The following is a 27,951-nucleotide window of genomic DNA, read 5'->3' as shown; positions in this document are numbered from 1 at the left end:
AATTATATTTATATTAATGAATGAATATTGTTTTTGTTATTAAAGACAATAAATCGGTTTATTCGTGTAAACAGTATGTATGTGTATATTACCTGTGTGTAGATACATGTTAAGTTGTGTGTTCTATTAAAACTATAGAGAAGAGATATTATAAAATTCTTGTAGGGTAATTAGCAGTATCCGTACATAAAATTCACTTTTGAAGTGTATATACCACAATTTAGTTAGTAACAATTCTTTGTTAAAAGTATTTAATTCATTAAATAAGGTATTACTATAGAACTGTTCTTTAAGATGCGGATTCAACTAAATTCTAACAGTAAATTTGTAAAGTCGAATGTCTGTTATTATTAACGACATAAGTATAACTCTGTTTATTGTAGAACTTGTCTGATTCAAAATGTTACGCTTTTTTTTAATAACTTTATGCGATTACGTGATATGTATGTATACACGTGTTAAATGTATGAAGAACGCGCGAAATTTTCTAGAAATAAATTTTTTTATTAACTGTGTATTTTTTTTTTGTGAACATAACGAAGATATTCCTTTAATAGTTGTCTTAAATTCGTTTATGTATATACAAGAGCTTAGTCGGTGGTCACATGTACCTATGCATGGCGATTGTATTAGATATCGTGAATGACGAACTCATCGATACGTGTTAATTTCGTACTTTCTTTCTAGTAGGATAATCTAAGGAATTGTTGTGAATTTCAAATGTATTTCTGATGCTGTAGCACATAGTGTATTGTTAATAACGTGGATACAATTTCAATTATCTCTCATTATCAGTTCAGGGACGTTTAAAAGGCAAAAGTAGATGAGGGGAAAGGAACATGAATTGTTTAGACAAATGGGAAGACTTGAGAAGGAAGAAAAAGGAGAAAGAGGAAGTTTTATTCAATGTAAACAGTATAGAAAGAGAGCAAAATACACATTTCTGAAAATTTGATTAATGAAAAATGTTTGCACAAGTCGAGCAAATATTTATTTCCTGATCAGTCCATTTAATAGTTGCTGTCCGAGGATTCCAATTCTGACAAAAAGTTCTCCATTTGGGGTGACCTTCGTTCATCCATTTCATTGTTCCTTTGTCTGTGGTGTGCAGTGTACGTAACATCCTTTGGCATATCCTATGATAAAATAAGAATACTTTAAATCTTTTGATGACGATCATTTTTTATTCGGTTATTGTAATTTTGATCAATCTGAAGTCATGACACGTTAATGTAACCAATATAGATTTTTTCAACGTATTTATGTAAATCGATTTACGAGATTTCAATTTAGAAGAGTACGAATTAAAATGTGGGTCAACCCTTCTTTTTGAAGAACACTAAACATGAAATCGATTATTGGTATTCTGTAAAATACTTATTTTTTTTTTTGCGGGAGGGTAGAGACGTTTTATCATATTAAATGTTAAGTAGATGTAGGTTCACTAATATATTTAAAATAGGGGACAGTTAATGCTGGTCGGATATTTGAAATTCCGGACGTCTAGTTACAAGAGATATATTTTTGTAATTAAAATTTGTCGAATGTTCAAATGTTTATCGTTCATACGACAGCGTACACGCAGAAGCGACAATTTCGTTTGCCTTCTGTTCGCGCAAAGTAATTTCAATAATGTATAATTAAAGTCAGTAACATGGCTTACGTTATCGAGCAGAGCGATTAAAAATCTCGATTTTGATAATGGAACGTAAGGAATGTGGTGTCTGCCTTCGAATTCCCTGATGCAGTTTAAACTTCCTTTACTTCCATCGCAACCCGATCCATACAAGATCGGAAACATTGCGCGTTTTCTTGACATCGTGCCTCTGCAGGTCTGATGGAATGGGTACATTCTAAAAAGATTAACAAAGTACCGCAATTAATATTACCATATCGTAAAATAATTCTACATTTGTGTACATTTGTGCCACAATTCTGGGTCGATTTTATAAATTTCTTAAACGATAATTACCATTACAAATTAGACTCAATAACAGCGTAGCTTCGTGAGTTTCGTCTACTACACCGTTTTGTTTACGTTCATATTTATGTATTTTTTTGGACGGTGTAATAAGAACGTTTTATTATTATCATTATTATAAGGTACGAAACGAGAAGATATACTTACTCACAGTCCACACTTTCACTCTGTACATGAAAGTAACAGAGAAGAATGGCGAGAACGACCATGCATCGTTGGATGAATATCATGGCCTGTAAACATAATTTCGATGATTAATTACACGAAGTCGTAGACGGTTTCAACTAGTTATCGAGTTATCATTGTTAGCGATTAATTAATACTACAATTTTTCCTTCAAAGATCGAAACGGAAACGACTCAAGAAATCAACAGGCGTCACATAAATTTAGTTATAACGAAGGACGAACTTCGCTAAATTTCGCGTATTTTTCACGCTCAGCTCGCCGTGCGGGAATAAGATGTTCTCATTCAAAATCGATATCAGATCGTCATTTATTTTCGATACAACGAAGGCGGAAAAGGAACGAGATCGTGGTCGTGTCGGCCAATTTGCGGCAAGCTGTTCTTGTTGACATCGTAGTCTTGTTATTTGCCAGCGAACCATTCGGGTGCAATGCTTAACAATCTCCTCGGATGGAAAATACTGCGGATAGTATTTACGTGTGTTTATGACCACGGATTACGAATGAGAAAAAGTTTTGCATTCTTGTGACAACAATCGGTCAAAGTTACAGTTAAACGTCAGTTTTTCGACATCTTCGAAAGTTTCGTGTCAATTCTATACAAAACAGAACATTCGAAGATAAACTTTAAAACTATGGAACATGCGATATTTAAAATATAGCTACGTCACGAAAGAATCGAGAGATGCTTTGTTTTTCGTGCAAATGTATCATTGTTAGTAATCATGATTATACATTTACATATATACGTATATGCAGGATGTTTCTTAAGGTGTGGTATCGCAAAGTTAGGATTATGTAAACGTATACTCGATACGACCTTACTTTCAAGTTACAACCTTCTTTCTATTTTAACAATATCTCCACCTTTACGTTCGATCGAGGTATCAGTTGGAATTTAGTACGAATGCATGTGCAAGAATCATTCCTACAATCTAACGGAACCGTTCCGAGTAAATTCGCTTTATCGAAGAAAAGTAACGTCCATCTTCTCCGGGCATCGTTCGAGACGAGATCGAAATTAAAAACGAATCGATTCCGACCATCACGTTGCGTACACCTCGTAAAATCGTGGTTACGTCTTGTATTTTTAGAATACACGAACCGATAATAGAGGGCAACCAACTTTGTCAAGGAATGCAACAACAATTTTCCTATTTAACAGTTTTCATAATATCACCCGTGCCAAGTTGTTCTTAGACTAACGATATTCCGATCGTAGTACCTACTTTACGTTCTGGTTTTAAATTGCCTTCGACGCGATCTTTATTAGTTCAACGCCTCCATGATTAAACGGTTCTAAGCAGTCTGCCGTGTTTCCAATCCGAGTTACATAATCAATTTCCAGATTGCACCCAGTGTATCCTGGGAGGATATTGCCAGAAATATTTCGAAGCGTCCCGGGGATGTTCGTTCGAATATCGAATCTTCGAACACGTTGTATACGCGTATCGAGTATAAAAAAATCTTTATAATGCAAATATTCGTGACACGAACGGATCGTTCTCTATAAAGCGTCGCGTAAAAAATAACGTCGAATTTATACGATAAAAAGTACGTAAATACGGTACTAATCTCGCGGGGATAATGTTCACCGTGGATAAGTAAGATATGCGTAAAATATGTATGTATCAGGCGTCGGCGCGATTCGATTTAGATTTCAGTAGGCGTTTATTCGCGCACGTGAGCGTTCCGCGAGGAATCGGTAGAAGACAATTTGCTGACACGATCGGTATCGATCGAACGACGAGTCGTCCATCGAGCAGTAAGACATTCGACCTGGCCAATATTCTAACACGATATTCGTCGACGATTTTGCATATAATCGGCAGACAAAGCGACATCGTGTCATCGAGATGAAAATAATTTCAATTCTTAAATAGCGAGCGGGGCGGTTCTCGCAACAAGACGGTTTACTTTTACATATTCGTGCTCTTCGTTTCTCCGCTCCTGATTTCCGTCTTCGGCCCGGCACCCGCGTCGTTACGACCGAGGTAAAGGTAAATGGCTCTTAATGAATCCCGTGAAGTCGACGGATAAACGTTGTTTTTGTTCAACGGTTACACAGCCCGGAACTTGGCAAGTTTTTATCCGTAACTCATCGTTAATCGTCGATGCGGTTTCGCAGCTGTCGTTCTATGACATTTCGTGTATTAATTTAGAATTTATCAAAGGAACCACTCAATAGGGACAGATAGTAGGTGGTGATGGGGCCGGCGCGATAACATTGCACACAATTAATTTTCGTTAATTGGCGGCTATCCTAATTGCGGAAATTATGCAAATGGATATGACGATAGACGCACGGACGAAAAAGCATCTGCGCGCCCGCAGCGATTGATGTTTCGGTGTTTCTCGTTTGTTCGTGAATTCGTCGAACAAAGCAACAGGAGAGACCAACGGTGAATCGTCGGGAGTTTTCGGCGCGATTATCGACGCGACAACTTTTTCCTTGGAAAATTATCGACGGACGCTTTGTCTTCTTTCGTAACGACGCCCGTATTCTAAACGCGGGAAGGACGAAAAATGTCGTATCGGTAATACAATATTTCGTTTTCAACGCGAAGCTGTCCGTTCCCCGATGTAACTGGTAGTATACATTTTCCACGTGTGTTACAACGACGCGATACGCGTTTCCGCATTTCCCCTTCGGTGGGAAATGTAAGGTAACGTTGGCGAGATTTTAATTGAAAAAGATTGCAAGAGACATCGGAAACGAGTCTATGCTCCGTGCACTCGGATCTGTCACGGTATTTTTGCCTTTTTACGCGGACGTTGTATCGCGTTATTAGCCACGAGCACTGCGAACACTGCTCGCTTGTATTTCTTCATTAAAAATTGCACCGTGTCGGAAGAATTGTGTCCCTCGAGCAACGCGCGATCTTACCATTCACTCGGTGTAGGTAATTGACCGTCGATCAAGTCGTAGTAACTCCACTTCCTACAAGCTTCCCTCTGTTCTGTTTACCCCCCTTTACTCGGAAACACGAGCACACTCCGGAAAAATGTTATAAAGCGAGATCGTGTGATAAAGTTGGTTTAAATATCGAAACTCCAGATCCAAAGTATCCGTTCCGAATACTTTTTGCCCACTGTATGGAAAGCTAAATATTTTGGCTTTTGAAGACCATTGCTGTTGCTGCCTGTTTCGTATCCGCGAAGCAAACGAATATTGCAACCCTTCGACGAGTTCTGAAATGCTTGGTACCGTAAATACCCCCGTTATATTCGATCGACCATACGCGCGTTGACCTTGTAGATCGAGCGTTACTTTTGTCCGTTTAAACAAGTCGTCGGTCTTAAATAGAAAAAGTTCAATGCGCCACAGAAGAAGTGGTTCGTTTAATTTAATTTAATACCGAGACGCGACGATGTCTAGCCATCGATTAAATCGAGGGTAAACACAAGATTCTGGTGTAAAAATTCGTAACGTAAAATTAATTATCGAAGGGTATCGTCTTCGTGTGCGTCTCACGATCGCGTGGCGGTTACTCTTTTTCCCTCTCTCGGTATCAATTACTGACTTTTCATGGAACGTCCCGTTCGTTGTTTGTTCGAGGGACACCGCGCGATACCGAATAATCGAACGTTATTAGAATAATGCGCGAGTATCGCCCGATTCATCGTGGTATTCGAAACACGGCGCCGTATCCCGAAGGATTCTTCTTCCCTAAAGGTATGCGTGTTAATATACTCGTCCTTCGAAGGGAAGAGAAACTTGCTTATCAGCTCGAAAACGAGAGGCTTAAATGTCATATATAAAAATTCCATGCCAGGGACACGCCCCTTGCGTAAAACACAATGTACGTTTCATGTAAATTTTCACGCGCAATACGACGCTTTTATGCGAAAGTATATACGATAATATTTCATACGTCCGATATTAAAAACGACAATTTTTTCCCAAAGTACGAATTTTGTTCCATTTACTTTGATTCTCGGTCGTACGTTGGTCCCCGGTTTCTCTACAACTCTTATGCGCCGCACGGAATCAAATTTCCCAGTACTTTTGTATCTAGTTACCTTTATGCGATCATTAGCGAGGGAAGATCGAGAAGCGTGCCCAATTAGCGGTTTATAAAAGTGGATGTTTGTTTCTATGAACTTTTAACACCCACGCGCCACTGTTTTACAATTTTTTCGTTCCTCTTGAAACGAAACAAGAATACGCCATCAACTTCCCACGTTACGGAACACGTATGTCAGGGCTAACATAAATCTTGCAAGGAGATAATTTGCATCGATTGTCGGTTCCAATTCGCGTGTTATCTGCGTTTGAACATGGTCGCGTTTGTCGTTTGCAACTCGTCGAAGCGATGCCGTTTTATACACGGGCACGTTATTAAATCCCGTTACGTGTCTACGATCTAAGATACATCAATGGCGAACTTTTCCCGCGGTAAACTCTCGTGGATATTTCTATCAATTATTTTTTACCTGTTTGTACGCGATAAATTTTGAACGAATACAACCGATGCAGTTCGAAATGTCCGTTATTTGCCCAGTAAAACGATCCACCGATATTTTTCAAGGCGCGATCACCGCGTACGAAATGCTAACGTAAACAGACTCGAATACATTCAAATTATTAACTAAAAATCGTTTCTTCGTATCGAGTTAAAGGTTATCGGTTCTGTAATTAAGAATGTTCATTGACACAGAATTACAACGTATCGTATGTGATTTTCCTCGAAATATAGAGAAGCGAGAGTTCTATTGTCCGAACACTCTCTTACTCGATACATCGGGTCTCCTTGTTTGTTCGAATAATGGAGGCCCCGTCGTTCAGCAACTGTACACGGTAGAGGAGGGTATTAATCGTTCAAAAGCTGAGAAAATCCTTTTACCTTGCTTCTCGAATCACTGATCTCGCCGAACGAATTCCCTCGTTGTGGAAATCAAACAGAGATATGATAAAAGCGTAAATAGTCGTCCAGGGAGGATATCTTAAGGGCGGTGAACGCGAGCGTAAGTAGGAGAGGGAAAAAGCTAGTAACGCGCGATTTAACTTCTGTCTGGGATATGGGGCGTCTTGGCGTCTCTCTGTCTCGTGGCATAGAAAAAGCTCTACACCCCTTTCTCTCTTTTTTTCCACTTTGCGTTCAATTCGCGGCGTTGCGGCTTTTCGGTAGTTACATCGGTCGCGTTCTCGTTCCTCATCGTCGCGCTCATTCTTTTCGAGCTCCTCGGAACCGTTTCCGTTCGTAAAATCTGGACATCGCGTCTCGAAAGTTTCTCTATGTTCGATATCAACGTTCAATACCATTTTGGTATCCAATCGTTTTTCTTTCGCATTTCGATCGATCGATCCATCCACGTCGCACTGTCGTGCGAATTCGTCGTGTTTTTCGCGCATCGCGAAACGGATTATTCGCGATTACCTGCAGAAGTCGGGAAATCGAACGAGATAGCCGGTAACTACAGTCGTAAAAAGTTATGGCTGCTGACCGCGTGTGGCATTGATGTGTCTCTAACGCGTAATAACTCGCACGCGATAATCTCTAGCGCCACGATTCCACAGGTTAATGCAAAACAATGAACACACTTTGTACGGCGTTTCAACAAGAAACTTTATGCATTCTCCGGCAACCGCGTACGCAGTTCGAGATTTTCTCGTCGCGATTCGTTTCGTTCGAGATGTTACTCCCTCTCTCTCTCTCTCTCTCTCTCCCGATCCTTCGATCGTTGCCCAACGAAAAAACACAATGAAATGACGAAGTGGCAGGACGAGCATTCCTATTGGGCAATCATTTTCCCCGATGTTAGATTTACGAGAGCACATGTTCGATTGTTATCCCACGACGAACGTCCGACATAACGCAAAGTAAATTCTCTCGAACGCGTATAAATATATAGTAATCCCGTGCTGCTCGCAAGATGTGCGCATTGCAGGATGCATTACCTAATCGCGATGCAAGGTTTCTAATATTATTTTCGAAACATCAATTTCTCCTTTTGCGGGTACAATTTGAGCTCGCTCGAGAATTTACCGAGAAGAAGTCTTGTTTCGGCGCAACTGTTGCAGCGACGAACTCTTTCCCAGCATCCGATTCACTTGGCACGAATAATTCGCAAAGCATTCGTATCGTTTCGGTTTCGAGCATCGATAATGCAAGACGAATTCTTCTTTTTCCTTTCCGTTGTTCGCGGTTGCCCCGAAAATAGAATCCAATACGCGCTATTCCGGTGGTGATACGTACGATTCCTCCAAATTTTATTTTACCCGCGATCAACGTTCTTCGTTTCATTTCTCCGTAATCTCCTCGCGGAATTAACGCGCGCGTCGAAGCTGTCTAGCGAAATGGAAATAAGCGCTTCGAAATTTTCCGGTAACGAATCGATAGAGACGGATCTTCGAATTTTACGATCATCCCGGGAGAACGACCGTTTCCCCGATAATGACGAGAATGATTGCCTTTCCACGACGCGAATGCGATGATAAATATCTCGCTATCGAGATACGATGAGTTACCACGCGTGCATAATATCTTCTAATTGTCTACTCGATTACACTCCCGTGTCCCTTTGTCCGTGTCTGCGGATAAATCGGCCGTATCTGGACGTCGGAAACTTCGAAGTGTGTATTGTATTTCCTGTGTTTGCATAACCGTCCGATGGAGAAACAACGTGTTTCAATGGATAAAAAAAAGGAGAGAACGAAATGTTTGAATTGGCCAAAGTTTCCCTCGGTCCCGCGTCACACCTCTGTTTCTCTTCTCCCTCGTTCTTGGCCGTGAGTTTAAACCAAATTAGGCGTGTCGTTGCCGGTGTGCAGTCTACGAATTCGTCCGATATACTTACACCTTCCTGGATCGGTTACGCGGTTCGCGACGCTTCGGTAAAACCGCGTCCAATGTTCTTAAACGACAATTCGTGTTTCGTAACGCGTTACATTCGAATAATTTTCGTTCGCGTCGCTTCTCCCGCGACTTATCGCGAGGCTACCGACTGCTGGATTTAGATATCGAATCTTTCGATAATGGTTCGCACGATTGCGCGGCGTAAAAAAAAAAGAGGAAAAGAAAGAAAAATTAATATAAACGGAAACGAAGGAAAAATATAGTTTGGTCCGTGGTAAATCACTCACCGTTGTCATGGTCTATGAAGAGTTGTCGATGATCGAGCAACGTAAACGAGACTGGTAGCTGCCGGTGGATTCGACGGTTCGAATATTTCTCGAAGCTGATGGGATCGAGGGTGAAGAGCGTCGGTGCTGACTGGTTACTCGACGACGATGCTCGGGTTCGAACCACGAGGTGGTGATCACGAGGCACGAGTCCCGGGGTTTGAAAAGCTCCGGGTTCCTCTCCAAATCGCACAGACTAGGAGGGGGTGTTTGGTACCGCGGGAGCTTGGAGTTTGGAGGTCAGAGGGCGAGTGATTGGTGGAGCTTGCGCGGGCCACATTTATACTGCAACCACTCACCCCTCTTCCACAAAGTTCTTCCGTACCACCAAGGGGCCCCCGCTGTATCCACCACCATTGGCACCGGCACCATCGATGTGTTCCTCCTCCACGTTGTTACGGCCGCCCCGTATGTATTCTATACCCTCTGTTTCGTTACGTCATCGGACCTAGTCTCCACCCAGAGGGATGATATCACAGAAAACCCACGTCGATGAAACTGCCGGCCGTCCGTGCTACGGAAAACTACTTTTGGCGGAGAGGAACTTCTTATGTAGATTCATGAATGAAACTCCGTGAATGGGAACGGAAACGTCGAAGATCGCGTCGCGAAGAGACCGCCGAGAATACGATATAAAACCGAACGGGGCTGTAATTAAACTCGTAAGATTCCTGCGAATTGTATTCCGATCGATCCACCCCTAATTTTGAACCGTGTCGATGTTAAGCCGATTGACAATAATCGATGGGAATTTCACGGATCTCGCGAATCTTCGGTACCGAATTGCGAGTCGAGTTCTCCGTTACTGAAGGGTTTAACGCGATTGCGTATTGTTTTTTAAGTGGATTAAAAGGACAACGAATGCCTCGAGAATGCCGCTGCTCGTAGATTTTCACTGCTCGTGATCGAGCTGGAAAGTTGCGTTTGCGAGCGTAGTTTAATGTAACAAGATAGTTTCCTCGGCACAATGCGTGCCACGGCACTCGGAGAAATGTTTATCGTTGTCGTTTTAAATGATGCAAGTCGCGAACCGTACCTACGAGGATGTCGTTTATTTTCTGCGAAACGTTGGTCAATTTTACAATTCCGTTCCGTTGGAGCTACAGCGTTCATTATTCGTCCATAGACGATTCACGATACACGTATTAACAACGCTACGGTATCGAGCGCCGAAACGATACCAAAGATAATATACGACACCGCGTATATATTATTGAAAAGAGGGGGAAGATCGGAAAGGTTACTCTCGCAATCTTTGGATACGATTGCGATTGATTTTTAGACCGAACACACGTACACCGAGCACCGTGTTTCGGTGTATCGTGATCTTTACAGACTCGTTTCAGCGAAAGACCATCCTTCCTTTTTCATCTCTCGTTCTTACGTCTCTCCGAGCCATTGTTCGTAGTTCTCTCATTTATCGCGCACATCGTGAGAATTTAAGTGTCCAATCGATCAACTCGACCGGTTAATATTTAATTTTACCGATCGATGACCAATTGGCAGACCACGCGTACACGAAAGGTGTCCCCGTGTCGATCGAGATGTCGATCCGTACGAGGATCGAGGCGCAAAAATTTCGACGGCCCGTTTGATAACGAAACAGCTAGACTTAATATCAGCCGCGAAGAATCTACTCGAGAAATTTCCAGCGACGATGGTTAACGAACGTAAGAATTACAGGAGCGAGCTTTTTTTCAGGAATAATTAACCCACAACGCCCGCGTAGGTCTCATTAAAAACGACAGGCAAGACTTGGCAGGCAGGTATCTGTTTAATGCGAAAAAGCCGCCGTTCGCTTTCGTTTCTATTTTTTTTCTTTTCGTTTAATTTTCACGCATGGCAAGCGGTCGGAGAAAGCTCGCATTGTAACAAAAGTAACTTACAAGTAACGCGCAACATCGCTGGGAAACGCCGTTCGAAACATCCGTCTACGAACGTGTACATCTCCGCGCCTCGTTACTATATTCGAGACTCGATTTCTCGTGGATCAATCGTTGCGCGACTGACAAGAAAAGAAAAAAAATAAAATTATACACGATTGCACCGGTCGATTTCGTGCCATGAAATTATCTTAATAGGCATTTGTGTACTTTCGCAACGGCGCATATACGCATATAGGAATCTTTTTGTTTGGCTCGTTTTCACTCGGTAACATCGCGGGTTAATGAAATCGTAACGATCTTTCTTACTTTACTCTTCTATCGCGCGTATAAAAAAGAAATGTAGTAAGAGTAATGATCATCGGAACTAGCGAGCAATTAGTTCGCAATTATCCGGACGTTAATTTGGCGGGAAAAAGCGCCGATCGACTATAGGAAAGGGAAAAAAATTAAAAACGTATTAACGATTGACGAAAGAATAGACGCGACTTTGAAGAGGTACGGACGACAGACGTCGCGGCGCCTTCGCGTCGAAGGATCTGCGTAATTCGGTATTTATCGTCGCAACCATTATGTAGTATGGACCGAATATACGACAATTCGTCACGATATTTGTCGAGAGAGGACAACAGATCTCTCTCGTGGTGTCACTACCCTTTGTATTCGAACTTTTGCCTTTTTGTCAATTTATTTAAAATCATCAATACGAGCATCAATATTACGAATTTCTTAATATTAAATTTTGTAGAATATTGTAAGTTGACCAAGTACCTACCAATTATTTTATTAATTTCAACTATTTATCAACGTCCACTTTGGGCGTCGGTTTAAACAAGACAGTCTTCCTCCTACTCTAAAACCGATTCAACGACGAATTTGCTTAAAAGCAAATTTTAGTAAGTCTTCCTGCTCGGGGGTTGGAGCAAAATCTTGTAGACATAAATTCGACTCAATAATCTTAACATTTATTGCGTTCGCGATCGCTATTAATGGTTACGTAAGATCCATAATCTCTCTTTTCCACATCGCCTTCTACCACCTCTTATCCGTGAGTTAAATTTAAAACTCGTCCTGGAACTTTCGATGCTTCGATAATTAATCGAAATTCTGTGTTTTGATATTACCTTGTAGCTACAACGAGCACTGCGTTTATGCAATCCCAAGTTAATCGAGGAATAATTTCAAACCATAGAAAATACAGACTGTAGTTTGCGATGGATGCGTGCCATTGTTCTCCGTTCGGTAAATACATATGTAATTTCATGCGAACAATGGTCGAAAATTGATCTTTTCCTTTTTATCCAATCACGGTCGAAAAGTTAGAACGATTAATCTACTACCGAGATTCGGGTTAATATAAAAAACAATACGCTTCGCTACGGGGAATGTATATGGATTTCGATACATAATACATAAAATTCTATACCTAATCCTATTCACCTTTGAACGGCTTACTTATTTTGATCGATGTAAAAATGAGACAGTGGGGAATAGCGCACAAAACGTTTTCCCGATTCTTCCTTTCTGCAGAAAGAATATTTTCAATTCCGTTCTATTCGGTGATGGTCGAAGCAAGAGTAGGAATGCTGTGAGCTTTCGATGAAAAGTGGAAGTGTGCTGATTGTACGCTGAAACGTTACAGGGTACGTCAGTTTGTCCTGCTTCGGGCGAACTAGCTTGCATTAATGCACTTTTCGACGCATCGCCGTTGAAACTACTCTCCCGAGCCGAGCTTGTCCAGGAAAGGCTTGCCGTTCGATCGGCCAGGTTCAACCGAATGAACTTTTTCATACGAGCGGTCGAATCGTCGTAATTGTAGCCGTTACTTTGCTACCGGCAGTTGTACTTTTCCTCGAGTAAACGGACATATTTTGCTGGAATTTTTTCCGACGAACAGCAACGCGAGTGGGTTGAACAAAGGAACAAACAAAATGAAATCAAATTTTTTCCTCCGTATTCTCGATAAAGAGAAAGTAGTCGAAATCAGAAGGGTCGAACGAGGAGAGGGGTGGCCGAAGTCTGTGCGTAGGTTGCTGGCGCCTAGACGAGCACCCCTGACTTTCACAGATTCTCGGGAGAAGAATCGTTCGAGTAATAGTAGAGTATAATTTTACGGTTCGAAACCGATGGCGTCACGTTCGCCCTCGCTTCTATTTTTTTTTTTCTTTGTTTTACGATCATCGTACACACCGAAAATCAACCGGATCGCGACGAGAAATTACGATGCAATTTTTTCCATCGACTCTCATGCGACACCTCATAATTTTTTAATTTAAGTATCCGGTGATGTACTCGTAGGCGCCGTATCGAAATAAAAGTTTCTATTTACCATGTATACGATGGAGAAACGAGGTTATTGGTACGAAATCTAAACCTTTCACCGTTCAGCCCATAATTAAATACGTACGTGTAATCTGTAAAAATTGTTCTTAAACAGAACGTTCGTAAACCGTTGTAAATATAATGAAAGGAACGCTCTCTATTAAGAAGGTATTGTTATTGTTATTTATTAGGCGCAATCGTTTGCGGATCTGTAATTGAGAGAGGCTTGATATTTATCGAAAAAAACTGCGGAGAAACTGTAAAAGTTTTTTAAAACGTTATAGTCAATAGAGTTTGACAATGTATCGTAACTTTTAACAATGTTTTATTCTTTTTTCGTCGAATAATCGATCACCATCGATTAATTACCGACGTCGAACACTGCTTTCCTCTTTGCACTGTGATTAATTTACACATCATTGAATGATCTGTTCTATTCAAGTTTTAAAATGATAACTAAATTGTATTAAAGTTACGAAAGAATTATCAATATGGGAGAAACATATGTTGTAGATTCTAAGATCGATGATCCTTTGTGAGTAACGAATGATAGTGATATTTTTGTTAAAAGAGAAATAAATTAAATGTTCGTACTTCGTATTACACGTGAAATAAAATTAAGATTTGTCTAAATATTTTAATGAAAGAGAAATAATTTTTCGTTTAGTATTCGATTTATACTATCCTTGAAATTTATTTACCTACCTAGAATGTTTAATTGTGTAAAAAATTAAATTTAAGTGCACCGCACAAATGTCAAAAATTAAACAAATGTTGTATGTTACTGTGCGTAACAAATAATTATTATTTTCTATATTGTAAATTTTTACTTACATAAAGAACACTTGAATAACAACCTTTTACTTCGAAACACAATCAAAATTTATTTGTATAAACTAATTAATGACTCATCGTGCATATTGTAACATTAGCACTTACAAAATGGGTAAACATTAATAATAATTACGGTCCAGAATAAAAATTCATTGAAATCGACGGCCTTCTCAGATTTCGCAATATCTCGATTTTTATTTAACGTAGTTATTAACAATCGTCGTAAGACTATAGTTTAAACAATTATTAAGAATGTCCTATTATAAATAATGGCTTAAAAGCCATCAATTTCTTGAAATATTCGGTTAGATCGAACTAAGACAATCGAAGTAACGGTAAGTGACCTTGCGATGGGTATATAAGGAGCCCCCCGGTTAACGAAATTTCATTCCACGGGGAGCCTTCGAGGTGGACGGATGGCTCTATTTTACGTAGCTGGAAGGGGGAGGGGAGGGGAGCGGAGTCCACTCTTTGTAACCGGTGCTGACGGTTGATAGGCGGTGTTCAGTACTGGCGACCACTCTCTTAATCCTTTCTTTTTTTTTCAATTTTTTCCTTTGTTTAATTTATTTCATTTGTTCTCTGATTTGAATTTGTACTTATTTTTCCATGTTTATTTTCTTTGTTACTGCGTGACCACTGTATTTAACCATTAATCAACTTCATTTCTATTTTCTATTACGCCTTGACTTTAGATTTCTCTTAGGTAGGCACATCAGAAAACGAAGAACGAAGAGGACTCCCTCGTCGCGGGACCTCTTAGCTTAATTAGACTAAGTTAGTTTTAAGGCCGCCATGTACAAATATTTGTCATCTGCCGAGCAATTAACCAATCTTTAGCTTACTTTTGCTCGCTTCCTCGTTTCTCAGCCCGGTCACCACTGCTTCTTGTACAAGTAAGTGACCGGCCGTGTAGGTGGTCCGAACGGTCGATCGCCGTCTCTTCGGTGCGTCCGCTTCCAGAGAGGACATGTTGCGAACGCAGGAGCAGGCATTTTTGCCGGTCCCTGTGGAAGCCTCCAGAATAAGACCCTCTCTGTGTAAATCTTCGTGAGCCAGGTCCTCGCTTAGCGGCTGGCTTCGAAGTTGGGAGAAACGGGGCACTCCTCTAGGGGAGTGGATGGCGTCGCTCGTTTTCTCTCGAATCGGACCCACTGAGGAGAAACGGGATCGAGCTAGTAAGACCAACTCCACGGTTCGCGTCGCGGCTTTTCCAATTTTGCCTAGTTTTTCCATAATGTAATTGCTCGGCAGAACTGAACGAGGAGATCGAAGGAACATTGATTCCTTCCATCTTCCCGATTTGGTAATTTCGTTTGTATTGCATATTGAGGGAGATCGATGGAACTTTGATTCCATCTATCTCTCTCCGGGTCTCCGCTCGCAGCAACCTCCACGCGGTGAGACCTGGTAATCGGTATTACTCGCGACAATGTTCGTCGCGGGTAATACCGAGCTAATCGGCTGCGAACTGCGAATAATTTCTTAAAGTACGGGAATAAGTAGAATATTGTAACATAGAAAATGTTTGCAAGTCTGAATATTCTAACGAAACGTAAAAATATGATTGTCATATCGATACATTTCAATAAATTCATTTCGTGTAATACGAGTAGTTTTCTTTCCTTCTCTGCTTTCCTTTCATTCGCTTTATGCGATCCTAAATTATAAGTCGAAGAAAAATATACGAAAGTTCCAAGTGTTGTTTGATCAATCATCCTTTGTAGTTTAAGATACATATTGTAAAATTTTCCAAGTTCGGATAATTAAAAATAGTCAGATAATTAAAACTTGGCAAATTTTATTCAGCTGTTGAGGTAGATGAGAAAGATGCAAGAGAAACGATTGCCACGAACAAATGTGAATGGATAATCAATTTTGTGTATGGTAGACATTTTGATTGATAGCAGAATATTTCATTTTCGTCATATTTAGTTTCAATTTCTACATTTAATAGTTTTGAAACTTTATTTTGGTCTGAATCGAAAACGTTGGAAATGATTCGGGAACGATAAGCACATCTCAAATCCCAGATCCATCCAGCACGATAAATCATTGCCTGTACATCAATTCTATACATCGTTTAGGTAGCGAAACTTGGTGACTTTTCCCTCGGCAGCACAAGTAGACTAACTCCGCTATTCGTATTACCGAGTAAAGTCACTAGATGTATATCTGGATACATAATGGCGACATCTTACGTGAGTTGGTATAACGTATTATCCAAGTTGTTCATGTACCTGTCGTACCTGAACTGCGAAAAGGAGACAGAAATAGAAGAGTGAAAAAGAAATAACGAGGATCCTAACGCACTGAAAAGGACAACGTATTTGAGACAGAGAACAAATTTCGAATTAGAGTAAGAGAATAAAACACAAGAACAGCAGAAGTTAGAAGGAAGAGACAGAGGACAGGATCATAACTGCTTTCTGCTGATCGTCGTTGTAGCAAATTATACGATATTTCACTACACTGATTACAACCAACATTTCATGGTGAATACTTTGATTTTTTTTTACTTTATACGCATCGTAGCGTACGATTTTTTAAAACAGGCTTGATATTCGCGTACATTTTACAAGAAAATGTTCGTGATGAATGTTTTGTTGCATCGATGGAGTGCCTGCTTGTTTTTGTAAAGAAGAAAAGTTTAATGATCAGTTTAATCGTAAGTTAATATTGAATAAAATAAAATAATTATTAAAGTTACTAGAAAAATAAGTGAACCTATTGATGTATATAACCAAAGAAAACAATTTTGTACACAAGAAAGTACAAGGGCACTTCATCATTGCAAGAAAATTATATTTGTTTTAATACATTTTGGTTCACAAATACATGGTATGAGAAGTTATTGGAAATCTGTTTTAGATGCCTAATATTCAGCTTCAGAGTTCCGATGGTGAAGTTTTTGAAGTAGATGTTGATATTGCAAAATGTTCGGTTACTATAAAAACTATGTTAGAAGATCTTGGTATGGACGACGACGAAGAGGAAATTGTTCCTCTTCCAAATGTTAACTCTGCTATTCTTCGAAAAGTAATACAGTGGGCTACTTATCACAAGGATGATCCACCTCCACCCGAAGATGATGAAAACAAAGAGAAGCGTACTGACGATATAAGTTCTTGGGATGCAGACTTTTTAAAAGTAAATATTTAATCTTTGTTTTATGTATTATGTTTCAGAAAAGCCAAAGAAAGGTTGTTCATATTTATAAACAATTGAATAACTTAATTATAGGTTGATCAAGGAACTCTCTTTGAATTAATTTTGGCTGCTAATTACCTTGACATTAAGGGACTTTTAGATGTAACATGCAAAACTGTCGCTAATATGATAAAAGGCAAGACACCTGATGAAATTCGAAAAACGTTCAACATTAAAAATGACTTCACAGCATCGGAGGAAGAACAAGTTCGCAAAGAAAATGAATGGTGCGAAGAAAAGTAGATTAATGTTCATAAATACTCAATATTTTGATTTATAAAAAATTCAGTTTCAACATTTTAAAATTGAACAGCTGATGCACTAATTGTATTACTTTAAAGGGTTTCTTAAATGATAGTCACATAATTTTCCATTCAATGCACCAAATAGTTGCTACCTAACATAAATAGATTAGTGCTTTCAAAATATTAAAAGTCACATTTATGTGTGTGTGGTTTGTTTAACTCAAATTTTTGGTATAACATTAAATAATACTATTTATCATGTAGAGTAGGAATTACAGAGCAATTCATATTACTGTAACATTGTTACCTTCGTGCTTAGTGGTATATTAGATCTGCAAAATCTGTCTTGTCTGTATAGAATATATGTTTCAATACTATATTTGGAAACTTTATTTAAGTGCTCCTTTAACAAACGTGTAATATAACGTGATGTTAATGGTCCTACGGAGCCACGTTATAAATTTAAGTGTAAAAATAAATTTGAAATTGATGAAAAAAATATTAACGGTATATATGATGCAATTAATCAACAACATTTTTAATTACATTGTCAAGAATCAAGCACGAAATATCATGTATGAATTTCTTAAACTTCCACAAAAAGGTAGTTTACATTATCGCAGATGGAACGAAAGGCGCTAGGCTTGTTTCAACTTCCGATTGGTGGAATGCGATTGATGTACGTATTCCAACAATCGAAAGTCGGAACGCCTCTAGACGTTTTTCGTTACATCTATGTAGTATGGACTAGCTTTTTGGAATCGGTTTCCATATATACGAATGATAGTTTCATGATCCCATATGGAAGTGTTGCATCAATGATTCGTTCATTGTACGATCAGTACAATTCAGCCGGTCGAAATAAGACACAAGTTGTCTTGATGCTAAACAGTGGTTAAATATTGTACGGAAACTCGAGGATCGTGCTTGGTGAATCAATTAGTCAGTGACTACGCAGTTAGTTTTGCAACTATTCGCTGTATCGGAAGAAATGCTGTTTAATTACGACACAGCCAAGAACACTGGAAATTGAAGCTCGAAGAAAGATGCGGAAGTTCATACTGGATGAATTAAATGCTTGTTTAGTGACGTGGTTTTTAGAACGGCAAGCATCGAGTGAATGCATCACTGATATGCTACTTCAAACGAAGATGAGGAAACTGAGTAAGGAATTTGGTAGTCCGTCGTCACTTTCTCATCTTCAAAAGTTGAATTTGGCGGTTTAAACATCGCCATGGCATCCACTTGTTCAGGCTCCATGGGGAGAGTGGGTATATATTTAGTAAATAAATTAGAATTTAAATATTGACAATGCAGTTGTAACATTGACTTATATTCATGTAATAATGAATAATTATTTCAGATGAGGTAGAAGAAAATTTAATGCTTTGTTGTGATAGTTTCACAAATGAGATAAAGTTGCATGACACCTGTAAATGGAACGAACTTGAGAATGTAGCAATAGAATACCATGACCTAGATGATACTATTTACATAAATTATAGAGAACTTCTTGCTGCAAAAACAGTACTTTCTGATCTTTTGATATGCATAGAAGATTCTGAATTTATTGGTATCAATTTTGATGTTCCTGAATATTGTGTTGTTTCTTTGATGCTTGGGTAAGAATTCAAATGTAATAAGATATTGAGGATATTAGTGCACATAAACACATATGGTAAATAGTGAAAATTCTGACCATTTTTATTTTTTGTAGGATTTTAACTAGTAAACATAGTTTTGTGAATATACCGTTAGATGTGACAGAATATACAAATTTGAAAAATTCTTTACACATACATTATTTGTTTTGTAAAGAATTAACAGTTGAAGGAAATATTATAAAGCAATGTACAATACACAGTGAATGTATCTATCTGATAAAATTAAAATATATTCATAACCAACTTAGACAAAGTATAGACTCAAATTACTATGCTTATGCTATTACTACATCTGGTTCAACTGGAGCATCAAAAGTGGTTAGGGTACCTCATGCTTCCATAGTACCTAATATTCTAGATTTACATTCAATTTTGGCTATAAGAAAATCGGATAAAATTGCTCAATTTACTAGTTTTACATTTGATCCTAGTATTGTCGAAATTTTTCTTGCTCTTACAAGTGCTGGAACATTGTTTATGGCTTCAAAGACATTACAAAATGATGCAAATAGGTAAATGGAAATAACAAAGAGGTTTAATATTATTAATACTGCACGAATATTTGTCTTAACAGAAGCATCATTTGCTTTCAGACTTTTGGAAGAAGCTTATTCTAGTAAAATTACTGTACTGCAGATGACTCCATCAAGATTTTTGTATAGTTGGACAGTTGAACGTTTAAAAGCCACCATTCTAAGTAATAATACTTTCCTTAGAGTTCTTCTTTTGGGTGGAGAACCATTTCCTAAAGCAGAGTTACTTCTTGAAGCTAAACATCCACATAATAGTACAAAAATCTATAATATTTACGGTATTACTGAAGTATCGTGTTGGGCTAGTATTACTGAAATTGCAACAACAAATCTGCAGTTTGACACACATTACTTGGGACAAGTATTATCGCATACCATATTTCAAGTCAGGAATGAAAAAGGAGAAATAGTGACAAATGGTACAGGCTTTCTTCATATAGGTAATTACTATAAACATTTTCCAAAATATAATTATGTTGAAAAAAGTATCTAAGTTTTATATATTTACATATAGGGAGTAGTAACAGGATTTGTGTAATAGATAGTGAGAGTTTTGAAGATTTAAAATTACCGGTATATCGAGATACTGGTGATATAGTTTATGTAAGTATATATAATATTATAAAATATTTTCTATTTTGTATAATTGAATGTTTTTTTTTTTTTTTTTTTTTTTTTTTTTCAGATTGATGAAGGGGGTAGGATATTTTATAAAGGGAGAAGTAATAGTATTATAAAAAGATTTGGAAATAAGGTAGATTTAACAAAACTTGAAGAACTTGCTTTACAAGCAAATTTTGTTAAAAATTGTTATGTATTATGGGATGAAAGTTGTCACAAATTACATCTGTGTTTAGCTACTAAAGAAAAAGTAAAAGACTATTCCAGTATGAATACTGAAATGGTGAAACACTTGCATGCATTAGACTCTTTGTATAGACCAGATAAAATTCATTTTTTAGAACATTTTGAGTATACCTCCAGTGGAAAAATTTCCATAGAATTTTTAAAAAAACATATACAAGAGCAGACGATAAATAGAACCATAGACAACATTGATTTACAGAAAAATGAAGACCTTTTCAAGTCTATCTGGAAAGATAATCTAAAATACGAAAATAGTGGATTTGTAAAATCAGGTGGTACGTCGGTAATAGCACTTCAAATATCAAATACTCTATCTAACGAAGTGAACATTGAATTTCCTGAATTAATTGGCATGCTTTTAAATGATGCTACTATTAATGACTGCCTTAATTATATAAAAAGTACTGTACTGAATAATTCTAGAGACAAAACAATCAACCATTTAGAATATCATTTCGATAATAACCAAACAGTACCTTTAATTAACGTCACTACAGAAGATATGATATTGCCAAAATATTTTAATGTAGAAGGTCAAAGTTTTAGTTCACCGATTAGGACACCTGAGACTTCTAACTACCAATGGCATAAATGCAGGGGACAAATACATAGTAGTGCAGCAGTTATAAAAGAAAAGATTAAATTACAATATAATGTAATTTTAAGAATCGAGATATTAAAAATGTATGATTTAAAAAAATGCATAGATGCATCACCCACTGTATTTCATTATTCGGAGTAAGTGTACCTTTAACAAATTGTATTAAGCATATTCTGTGATTTAATTAACAACTGTTTTATTTAGTGGAAAAACGTATGCGACTGTCGGTTCACATTCTGGTCTGATTTCTACATTTCAGTTAGGACAAGAAAGTTACATTATTACATTCACAGTAAAACTACCCAATAGGATCGAAGCTTCGGTTTTAATTTCAGATCACTTTAGAGGTATAGTGGGTAAGTGTTTTTAATATGCACAGGATTTATTCACACTTCTCAATTTCCTTTTTTGCAGGATGTTATGACGGTAATGTATACTGTCTAGATTTAAAAACTGGAATAGTCGTTTGGAAATATCAAACAGGGGGTATTGTAAAGTGTTCTGCAGTATTTTGTAAAGAACGAAGGACAATATTTGTTGGTTCCTATAACTATTATGTATATTGTCTCTCTGTGAAGGTATGTACAAACACTTACTTTGCACTGTGTTTTAAAAGTTCAACTAATGAAAATTTTAAATTAGGACGGATCTGAAATTTGGAAAGTTAAAGGTAGTAATGGAAGTATTAGTGCTTCTGGTTTTTTACATTCCCCAACAAATTCCGTTTTATTTGGAACTTTAGATGGCTCTTGTTTAGCATTGGAACAGGTGTCAGGAAGAGTTCTTTGGAAACATAAATTGATTGATCCAATTTTTGTTGCACCTGTAACACTAGACAACGGGCTTGTCTTATTTTGCTCTGTAACAGGAATATTATCATGTTTTGACATCGAAGTTAACGTTGAGGTAATAAACATTAACTCGAGCAAATTTCTTTACATAGAAATTGTTTTGATTTTAATCTATTTCTTGTCTTTGTAGATGTGGAAGTACAAAATCAATGGCAATGTATTTTCGTATATTGTGAAACAGTATGATAAACTTAGAAGCTGTGAAAATATCATTTTGGCTAGTCAGAATAAGCAAGTGTATTGTCTGCAATCTACAGATTTTAATTTTAGAACTAAACCTACTTTAAAATATGTATTAAATCTTCATTCACCAATTTTTGCTACTCCTTGGTGCGAAGATAATATTTTATTTATAGCATGTACAGATGGTACTCTATATATTTATAATTTTACGACAAATAGATTGACGAAGACTGAAAAACTTCCTGGTGAAGTTTTCTCATCACCTGTAGTTGACAATGATATTGCGGTAGTTGGATGTCGAGATAATAATGTGTATGTCTTAAAACTCATCGATAAGTAAAGATATCACTTATTTTTTATTCGACGTGTTTATCCTATTGGTATGTATAATAAAGTAGAGTAGATAAGAATACAAAGTAATGAAATTAATACAATATCGTTTATTTTTTACGACTGTCACATTACAGTTACGTGAATAACATTTTAGGTAAAGTATTGGCAGAATAACGTTTCCGCCTTCCAATGAATTTCATATGTGATACAACAAATTCGCGGTGCGCTTACGGTTTTAAGCAAGGATGCGAGCAAAATAAAAATTCTGAGAAATAGCCAATCACTCGTAACACAACATTCACGCATATATAAATGCACACGCATAGCAATTCCAAAAACAATACATATCCGTGCATAGTTGTCTTTCTTCGATTTGTTAATGGGCCCCCTTGAACGATAATGATTGTATTATAAATATTGGACAAGGAAATATTCTGGTTCTCAAGCTCACGTAAAATAACAACATCTCAAAGATTCCATCATCTCTATATTCTCATTCCTATATATTTGAGAATGAGAAATAATATACATATATCTATTTAATTTATATATAAATGCTTGGCCACTTTTTAACCTTTTTTTTTTCTTGATAATTCAACATAGACTCCCTCCTGTAATCTTTCTTGTTACAGGCAATTGTTCTTTGCGAGTGCTTTAACTTATGCATACTTACTTTGCATTTCTGTTTAATATACATATTTGAAATTTTAAATAATATCAGAACTAAATGTGCAGAAGTATGACGTATTTTCTAATGCTAGATCGCGGCATGCTATTTAGATATTTGCGTGTAGAATTCATTTTTTTAAATTACCTCTATCTTGTACCTTGTGTTGTAACGCATTTCGACTACTGCAAACAGCAATACAACTATGGGTTTCTTGAACATTTACAATCTCGATAAACGGTATTCTTATTCGTTCATTTGATAGTTAAAATATAATACATTTATAAAGTCGCGATAATCGGTGATGACACGTGTACTTTAAAAAATACACTAATGGCGACAAATGCATAGATACACTCGAATCGTGTTGTAAATTTTATTTCTGTCTGATCGATTAAAAATTTATCGAAAATATTTAGATGACAAACGGTACAAGTTCTAATGTAAATTTGTTTGTGAAAATGTATCTATGTATGTACTTTAGACAAAAATGTAAAAAGGACAGTATGTAGAATGAGATTGGGACGAAATTGAAAAATAAAATACAAATAATGTTTGCCCTTGTTTTGAAATTCTCCGCAAATGAGAATCTAGAATTATTAGGCATGAATCTAAGAGCAGATTGTATCTGCCTCGAGACTCAGATATATACCGACGTGGTCGGTAGGTACACGTTAAATTACGTTGCTCACTCATTTTCCTTCTTTTTTTTTTCATTCAGGATGAACTAGTTTTGAAAATAACCAGCAATGGTAATTGTATTACGGTTACTGATCTTCATCCCCTAAGTCTTGTTTTACTTTCTTTAAGTCGAATTCTTCACCAGTAGCCCGTTTGAATATATCGAGGACGTCTAAACAGGTGGTTTCAAAATGTGTTGTGGCATCGTAACTCGTCGATATGAAGATTTGACTGTTCAAACCATCGTCAGTTGGCTCCATGTAATCAGACACTGATATGAATTTCTGTTTGATCGGACCAAGTAGATCCAAACCCGGCTTAATCTCAGCTTTTGGATTTGCTGTTTCAACTGTAGTAGATACCATAGCTATGAACCATCCTTTAGCTGCAACTTGATGAGTATGCGATATTAAAGATACGTAGATATCGGAATTACGGTTAACCTACGGAAAAAAGTATTCGTGTTTAGCTTGGTCATCTTCGGAATATCGATGTAATTAAAATATATGTTTGCTTACTTGTTTTTGCGGAATAATAATTTGAGTCGAGAGAGCATCTCCTGTATTCGGTATAGGATGGTCTAAGAGGCAAATGCATCTTATGACCTGACCTACTTTCTTTACGCGATCAGGTACATACGTAGGATCACAAAATACTTGTTTGCATTGAGCTACCTCCTCGCCAGAACGCACACCGACAACCTGCAGCAGAGAATCGACAATCAAAAATGGATTTGATCGTAGATTTTGCTTATTTAAAAAATGATCGAATTCTTACTTTCCCATCCTTTACGACAATTTCGTCGATCGGTTTGTCCAACATGTACGTTCCACCGTAAATAGCGCTAAGTCGTGCGAAACCTTGAGGAAGTTCACCCAATCCGTACATAGGATACAAATACGGCGATTTTCCATAACGTGCTAAACTATCGCTGTACAATTTAATTCTTCTTATAGTAGTAATTGCGCTTTGGCTTATGTAATCGTCATTCCTGAAACAGCGAGATATTACGTTCAAATTCAACCATTGATCTTCCATGTTACATTTTTCAACCGTCTCATTATCGTAACTATTGTTTACCTATAAAGTGCTAGTGCATGGCCCGTAAAATCTTGAGTATTTTTATCGAGATTAAACTTGTTATACAACGAGCTCATGCTACCGCTAAATGGGTTGAAACCATCCCATGTTTCGGGTCGATCTTCTTCCATATTTTGCACCCACATTAAGAAATTGCGGAAGCGTCTCTTTTCGAAAAGACCCATCAAATCGCTAGACAGCGCTTCCTGCTGATCTATCGGTACTTTCGAGATTTTTCCGGACTTATAAACGTACGATCCTTCGACGCATTTGAACTCCAGGTATCGCGTCACGCCGGTATGAATTAAAAGCTTTACCAATAAACCATGAGCCATCAGGAACTTGGGAATCAAATCAACGTTCCAGTCGCGGCCACGGCCGTAGCTCTCATCCGGTGCCGGAGCCTTGAATTTCCTAGATAACACACAAACTAATATAGAACGCGATAAAAACATTTTTCGCTTTTTTTCAAACTTAGTTTTAATCCGTAGATCCCTTTTATACTAGTACAAAGGTGTGTACTCTACCTTATTCAAAATTATAAATAAATCAAAAATAATAATAATCATTATTATTATTATTATTATTATTATTATTATACCGATAAGCCAACCGATTTTTCAGCGAATCGCTAGCAGTCAGATCTTTGTAAAAGATAACGATGCCCCCTACATTGTTCTAAGCATAAAATCGTGAATAAAAACTAAACATACGATGGTGCATCTGGTACTTATATGTTTACAGCGTATCGAAGTGGTTCTCATTGATTTTCGTAGCGAGCGAACACAGTGTCTAATCGGATATAAATGTTCTAGTATGCTTTGTTCAAAATGATTTAAGAAGAAAGTTAGACAATTTTGTTTTAGTAATTGCGAACATTTTTTCATTCGATATTATAAGATAAAACGACTTTTTTCTTTACTTTCGCGTTGTCTTTGAATCGTTCTTCGCATCAAATCGTACGCGAATGGAACGTAGTCGAATCAACGGTTACCATTTCAACAGATGGATGGTTTAAATGTGTATCACAATTTATTGAATGTAGCCGGATACTCGATAACTGCCACTCGGATGAGCCAGAAGTGCAATCACATGGACGCGTTATCGCTTTCGTTCGGCAAATGGAAGGAAAATTACGTTACTCTATTATCTTATTCGTAACGGTTTTATTGCTAATGAAAGATGATCTTCGGAAACAGTGAAGATGCATCGATTTCGCGTAATAAAGAGCAACCGTTAGATTTACAAAGAAGAAGTTGGCTTTCCAAAGAAGCCGAAGCAAAGAGAAATCGTTTTCGTGCCATTCTATGAAAATAATTTCTATACGTGAAATCTTAATGCGACATTTAGGTATTTTCATCGTTCTTATAATCCCGATCTTAGACAGACGTGCAAACATATGTTCGATTCCATAAGAAGCGAATTAAGGATAGTATACAAGTAACGGTACATTTAACATTCGGTTACTTAATACATATTTCCTCTTCGTTGCTTTTCAAGCATAAGGTAATGTAATATTTAATCGTGCTTTATGTTCGTTCGTGTTTTAAACTAGCGAACCTAGATGAGTTCGAAGAAAAAACTGCAAGAGTGGAGAAGGTGGGGAAGGACATGCACGATGCAGAGAAAAAGTGTCTCGAAGAGAAAACAATGCGGTGCGCTAATTTTGTTGTACGAAACGCTACGAATGATTTTGCCACGTTCGACCTAACGTGCGTTTCGAGGGGCGGGCCCCTCCCCCTGACCGTATCGAGTGGCAATCTAGCCAACCTTCCGATGGAATCGTTTAGAAAGGGATGAAAGTTTTAAGGCAGCCAGACGGTAACGACGCATTATCGCGAGTGACGGTATATGTCATGCTTCGTCTCGCGATACGCTCGACGGAGAAACTCGAACGCGATCGGCACGATCAACGAATGCATCTCTGTGAGAAAAAAACTGAGAAGAAAAAATCAATATTTAAGAAGAGTCATCGTGTCACGATTCGTCGATCACAGCTCCAGAGATACCCCTGTTACACCGGTGATAGTTACGGTTCGAAGCGAATTTGCGAGAAGATTCATCGCGATTTTAAGAGACTTACGCAAACAAATCTTCCAATGGTGTGATGGAGGCGGATTCACCACCGTAATACTTGTTGCGGTCTACGTGGAGCACTTTTTTCCCACTGACCGATAGCATACCCGAGAGTATGCACTCCTTGAGCCCGGTGCCCAGTACGATCGCGTCGTATTCTTCATTCATGTTGCTGGAGAAGCGAAGGGACCGAACACAGCACTGAACGTACGGTACACGAACTCTTCGCGAGTCTTTTTCTCGAAAATGCTACGAGAATCGGAAGAAACGATAACACACGGCCACGCGACTGCCAACTCGAACGACTATTATGCCGGAACGGAAGACCTCGTTCTTTCGTTCGCTACCGATGACGGAGCTGCTGATGGAGCGACGGTGGTGGTAGTGCTACCGCTGGTGGAGCTACTGTTGCCTCTAACTTTCCCTAGGTTTCTGCGATTCCCCATCTTACGAACTCGTTCGAACATTCCTCGCGAATGCAACACCGCGACCTTTTATCCTTAGATTCTTTATCGTCGTTTCGCGACTCGAAAACATCCGTTAACCTCATCGATCTGTTAAAAGTAGAGAAACGAATTTGTTCCCTTAAAAATGTACGTATCCACTTTGGTGCTTATATTTATTCGATCT

General features: G+C 38.0%; 4 protein-coding genes across 12 annotated transcripts in view; 2 read left to right on the top strand and 2 right to left on the bottom strand.

The window, feature by feature from the left end:
• Positions 1 to 534: 534 nt before the first annotated feature.
• LOC143151170 (uncharacterized) lies at positions 535 to 9,521 on the bottom strand. Of its 4 annotated transcripts, none has more exons than XM_076320050.1 (4): positions 3,271 to 3,327; positions 2,129 to 2,214; positions 1,664 to 1,853; positions 535 to 1,136 (listed from the first exon to the last, which is right to left on the bottom strand). In XM_076320050.1, exons 2-4 carry the CDS (start codon positions 2,209 to 2,211, stop codon positions 1,011 to 1,013), a joined length of 399 nt encoding a protein of 132 aa, XP_076176165.1. In that variant the 5' UTR covers positions 2,212 to 2,214; positions 3,271 to 3,327; the 3' UTR covers positions 535 to 1,010. The 4 variants fall into 4 exon arrangements, with proteins under 4 accessions (XP_076176165.1, XP_076176167.1, XP_076176166.1 ...); XM_076320052.1 differs by lacking the exon at positions 3,271 to 3,327 and adding an exon at positions 8,967 to 9,079 and having other exon boundaries at positions 536 to 1,136; XM_076320051.1 differs by lacking the exon at positions 3,271 to 3,327 and adding an exon at positions 3,395 to 3,423 and having other exon boundaries at positions 536 to 1,136.
• A 7,101-nt stretch (positions 9,522 to 16,622) lies between these two features.
• On the top strand, positions 16,623 to 18,162 carry Skpa (S-phase kinase associated protein 1 SKP1-related A). Of its 2 annotated transcripts, none has more exons than XM_076320048.1 (3): positions 16,623 to 16,825; positions 17,202 to 17,480; positions 17,574 to 18,162. In XM_076320048.1, exons 1-3 carry the CDS (start codon positions 16,823 to 16,825, stop codon positions 17,781 to 17,783), a joined length of 492 nt encoding a protein of 163 aa, XP_076176163.1. In that variant the 5' UTR covers positions 16,623 to 16,822; the 3' UTR covers positions 17,784 to 18,162. The 2 variants fall into 2 exon arrangements, with proteins under 2 accessions (XP_076176163.1, XP_076176162.1); XM_076320047.1 differs by lacking the exon at positions 16,623 to 16,825 and adding an exon at positions 16,850 to 16,998.
• A 749-nt stretch (positions 18,163 to 18,911) lies between these two features.
• On the top strand, positions 18,912 to 22,843 carry Aasdh (Aminoadipate-semialdehyde dehydrogenase). 4 transcript variants are annotated; one of them, XM_076320036.1, is made up of 11 exons: positions 18,915 to 19,056; positions 19,149 to 19,407; positions 19,503 to 19,961; positions 20,043 to 20,422; positions 20,497 to 20,585; positions 20,668 to 21,587; positions 21,655 to 21,806; positions 21,865 to 22,028; positions 22,093 to 22,120; positions 22,193 to 22,356; positions 22,432 to 22,843. In XM_076320036.1, exons 1-11 carry the CDS (start codon positions 19,020 to 19,022, stop codon positions 22,822 to 22,824), a joined length of 3,045 nt encoding a protein of 1,014 aa, XP_076176151.1. In that variant the 5' UTR covers positions 18,915 to 19,019; the 3' UTR covers positions 22,825 to 22,843. The 4 variants fall into 4 exon arrangements, with proteins under 4 accessions (XP_076176150.1, XP_076176151.1, XP_076176149.1 ...); XM_076320035.1 differs by having other exon boundaries at positions 18,912 to 19,052; positions 22,093 to 22,356; XM_076320034.1 differs by having other exon boundaries at positions 21,655 to 21,797; positions 22,093 to 22,356.
• A 61-nt stretch (positions 22,844 to 22,904) lies between these two features.
• The window catches only part of Gdi (GDP dissociation inhibitor), a 28,190-nt gene continuing 23,143 nt past the window's right edge, over positions 22,905 to 27,951 (bottom strand). Inside the window, exons 1-5 of one of the 2 annotated variants that reach the window (XM_076320041.1) lie at positions 27,329 to 27,722; positions 25,246 to 25,659; positions 24,943 to 25,156; positions 24,684 to 24,866; positions 22,905 to 24,608 (exon numbers count right to left, since the gene is read on the bottom strand). In XM_076320041.1, coding sequence (XP_076176156.1) covers positions 24,252 to 24,608; positions 24,684 to 24,866; positions 24,943 to 25,156; positions 25,246 to 25,659; positions 27,329 to 27,489 — 1,329 coding nt within the window. In that variant the 5' untranslated portion in view covers positions 27,490 to 27,722 and the 3' untranslated portion in view covers positions 22,905 to 24,251. Of the gene's footprint in view, positions 24,609 to 24,683; positions 24,867 to 24,942; positions 25,157 to 25,245; positions 25,660 to 27,328; positions 27,723 to 27,951 lie in introns of those variants that run through there. The other variant, XM_076320042.1, reaches the window with a different exon arrangement.

The sequence above is a fragment of the Ptiloglossa arizonensis genome, chromosome 9, assembly GCF_051014685.1.
Source record: "Ptiloglossa arizonensis isolate GNS036 chromosome 9, iyPtiAriz1_principal, whole genome shotgun sequence".
Lineage (NCBI taxonomy): Eukaryota > Metazoa > Arthropoda > Insecta > Hymenoptera > Colletidae > Ptiloglossa > Ptiloglossa arizonensis.
The sequence above is the reverse complement of the archived record's forward strand: the minus strand, read 5'-3'. Positions and strand labels throughout refer to the sequence as shown.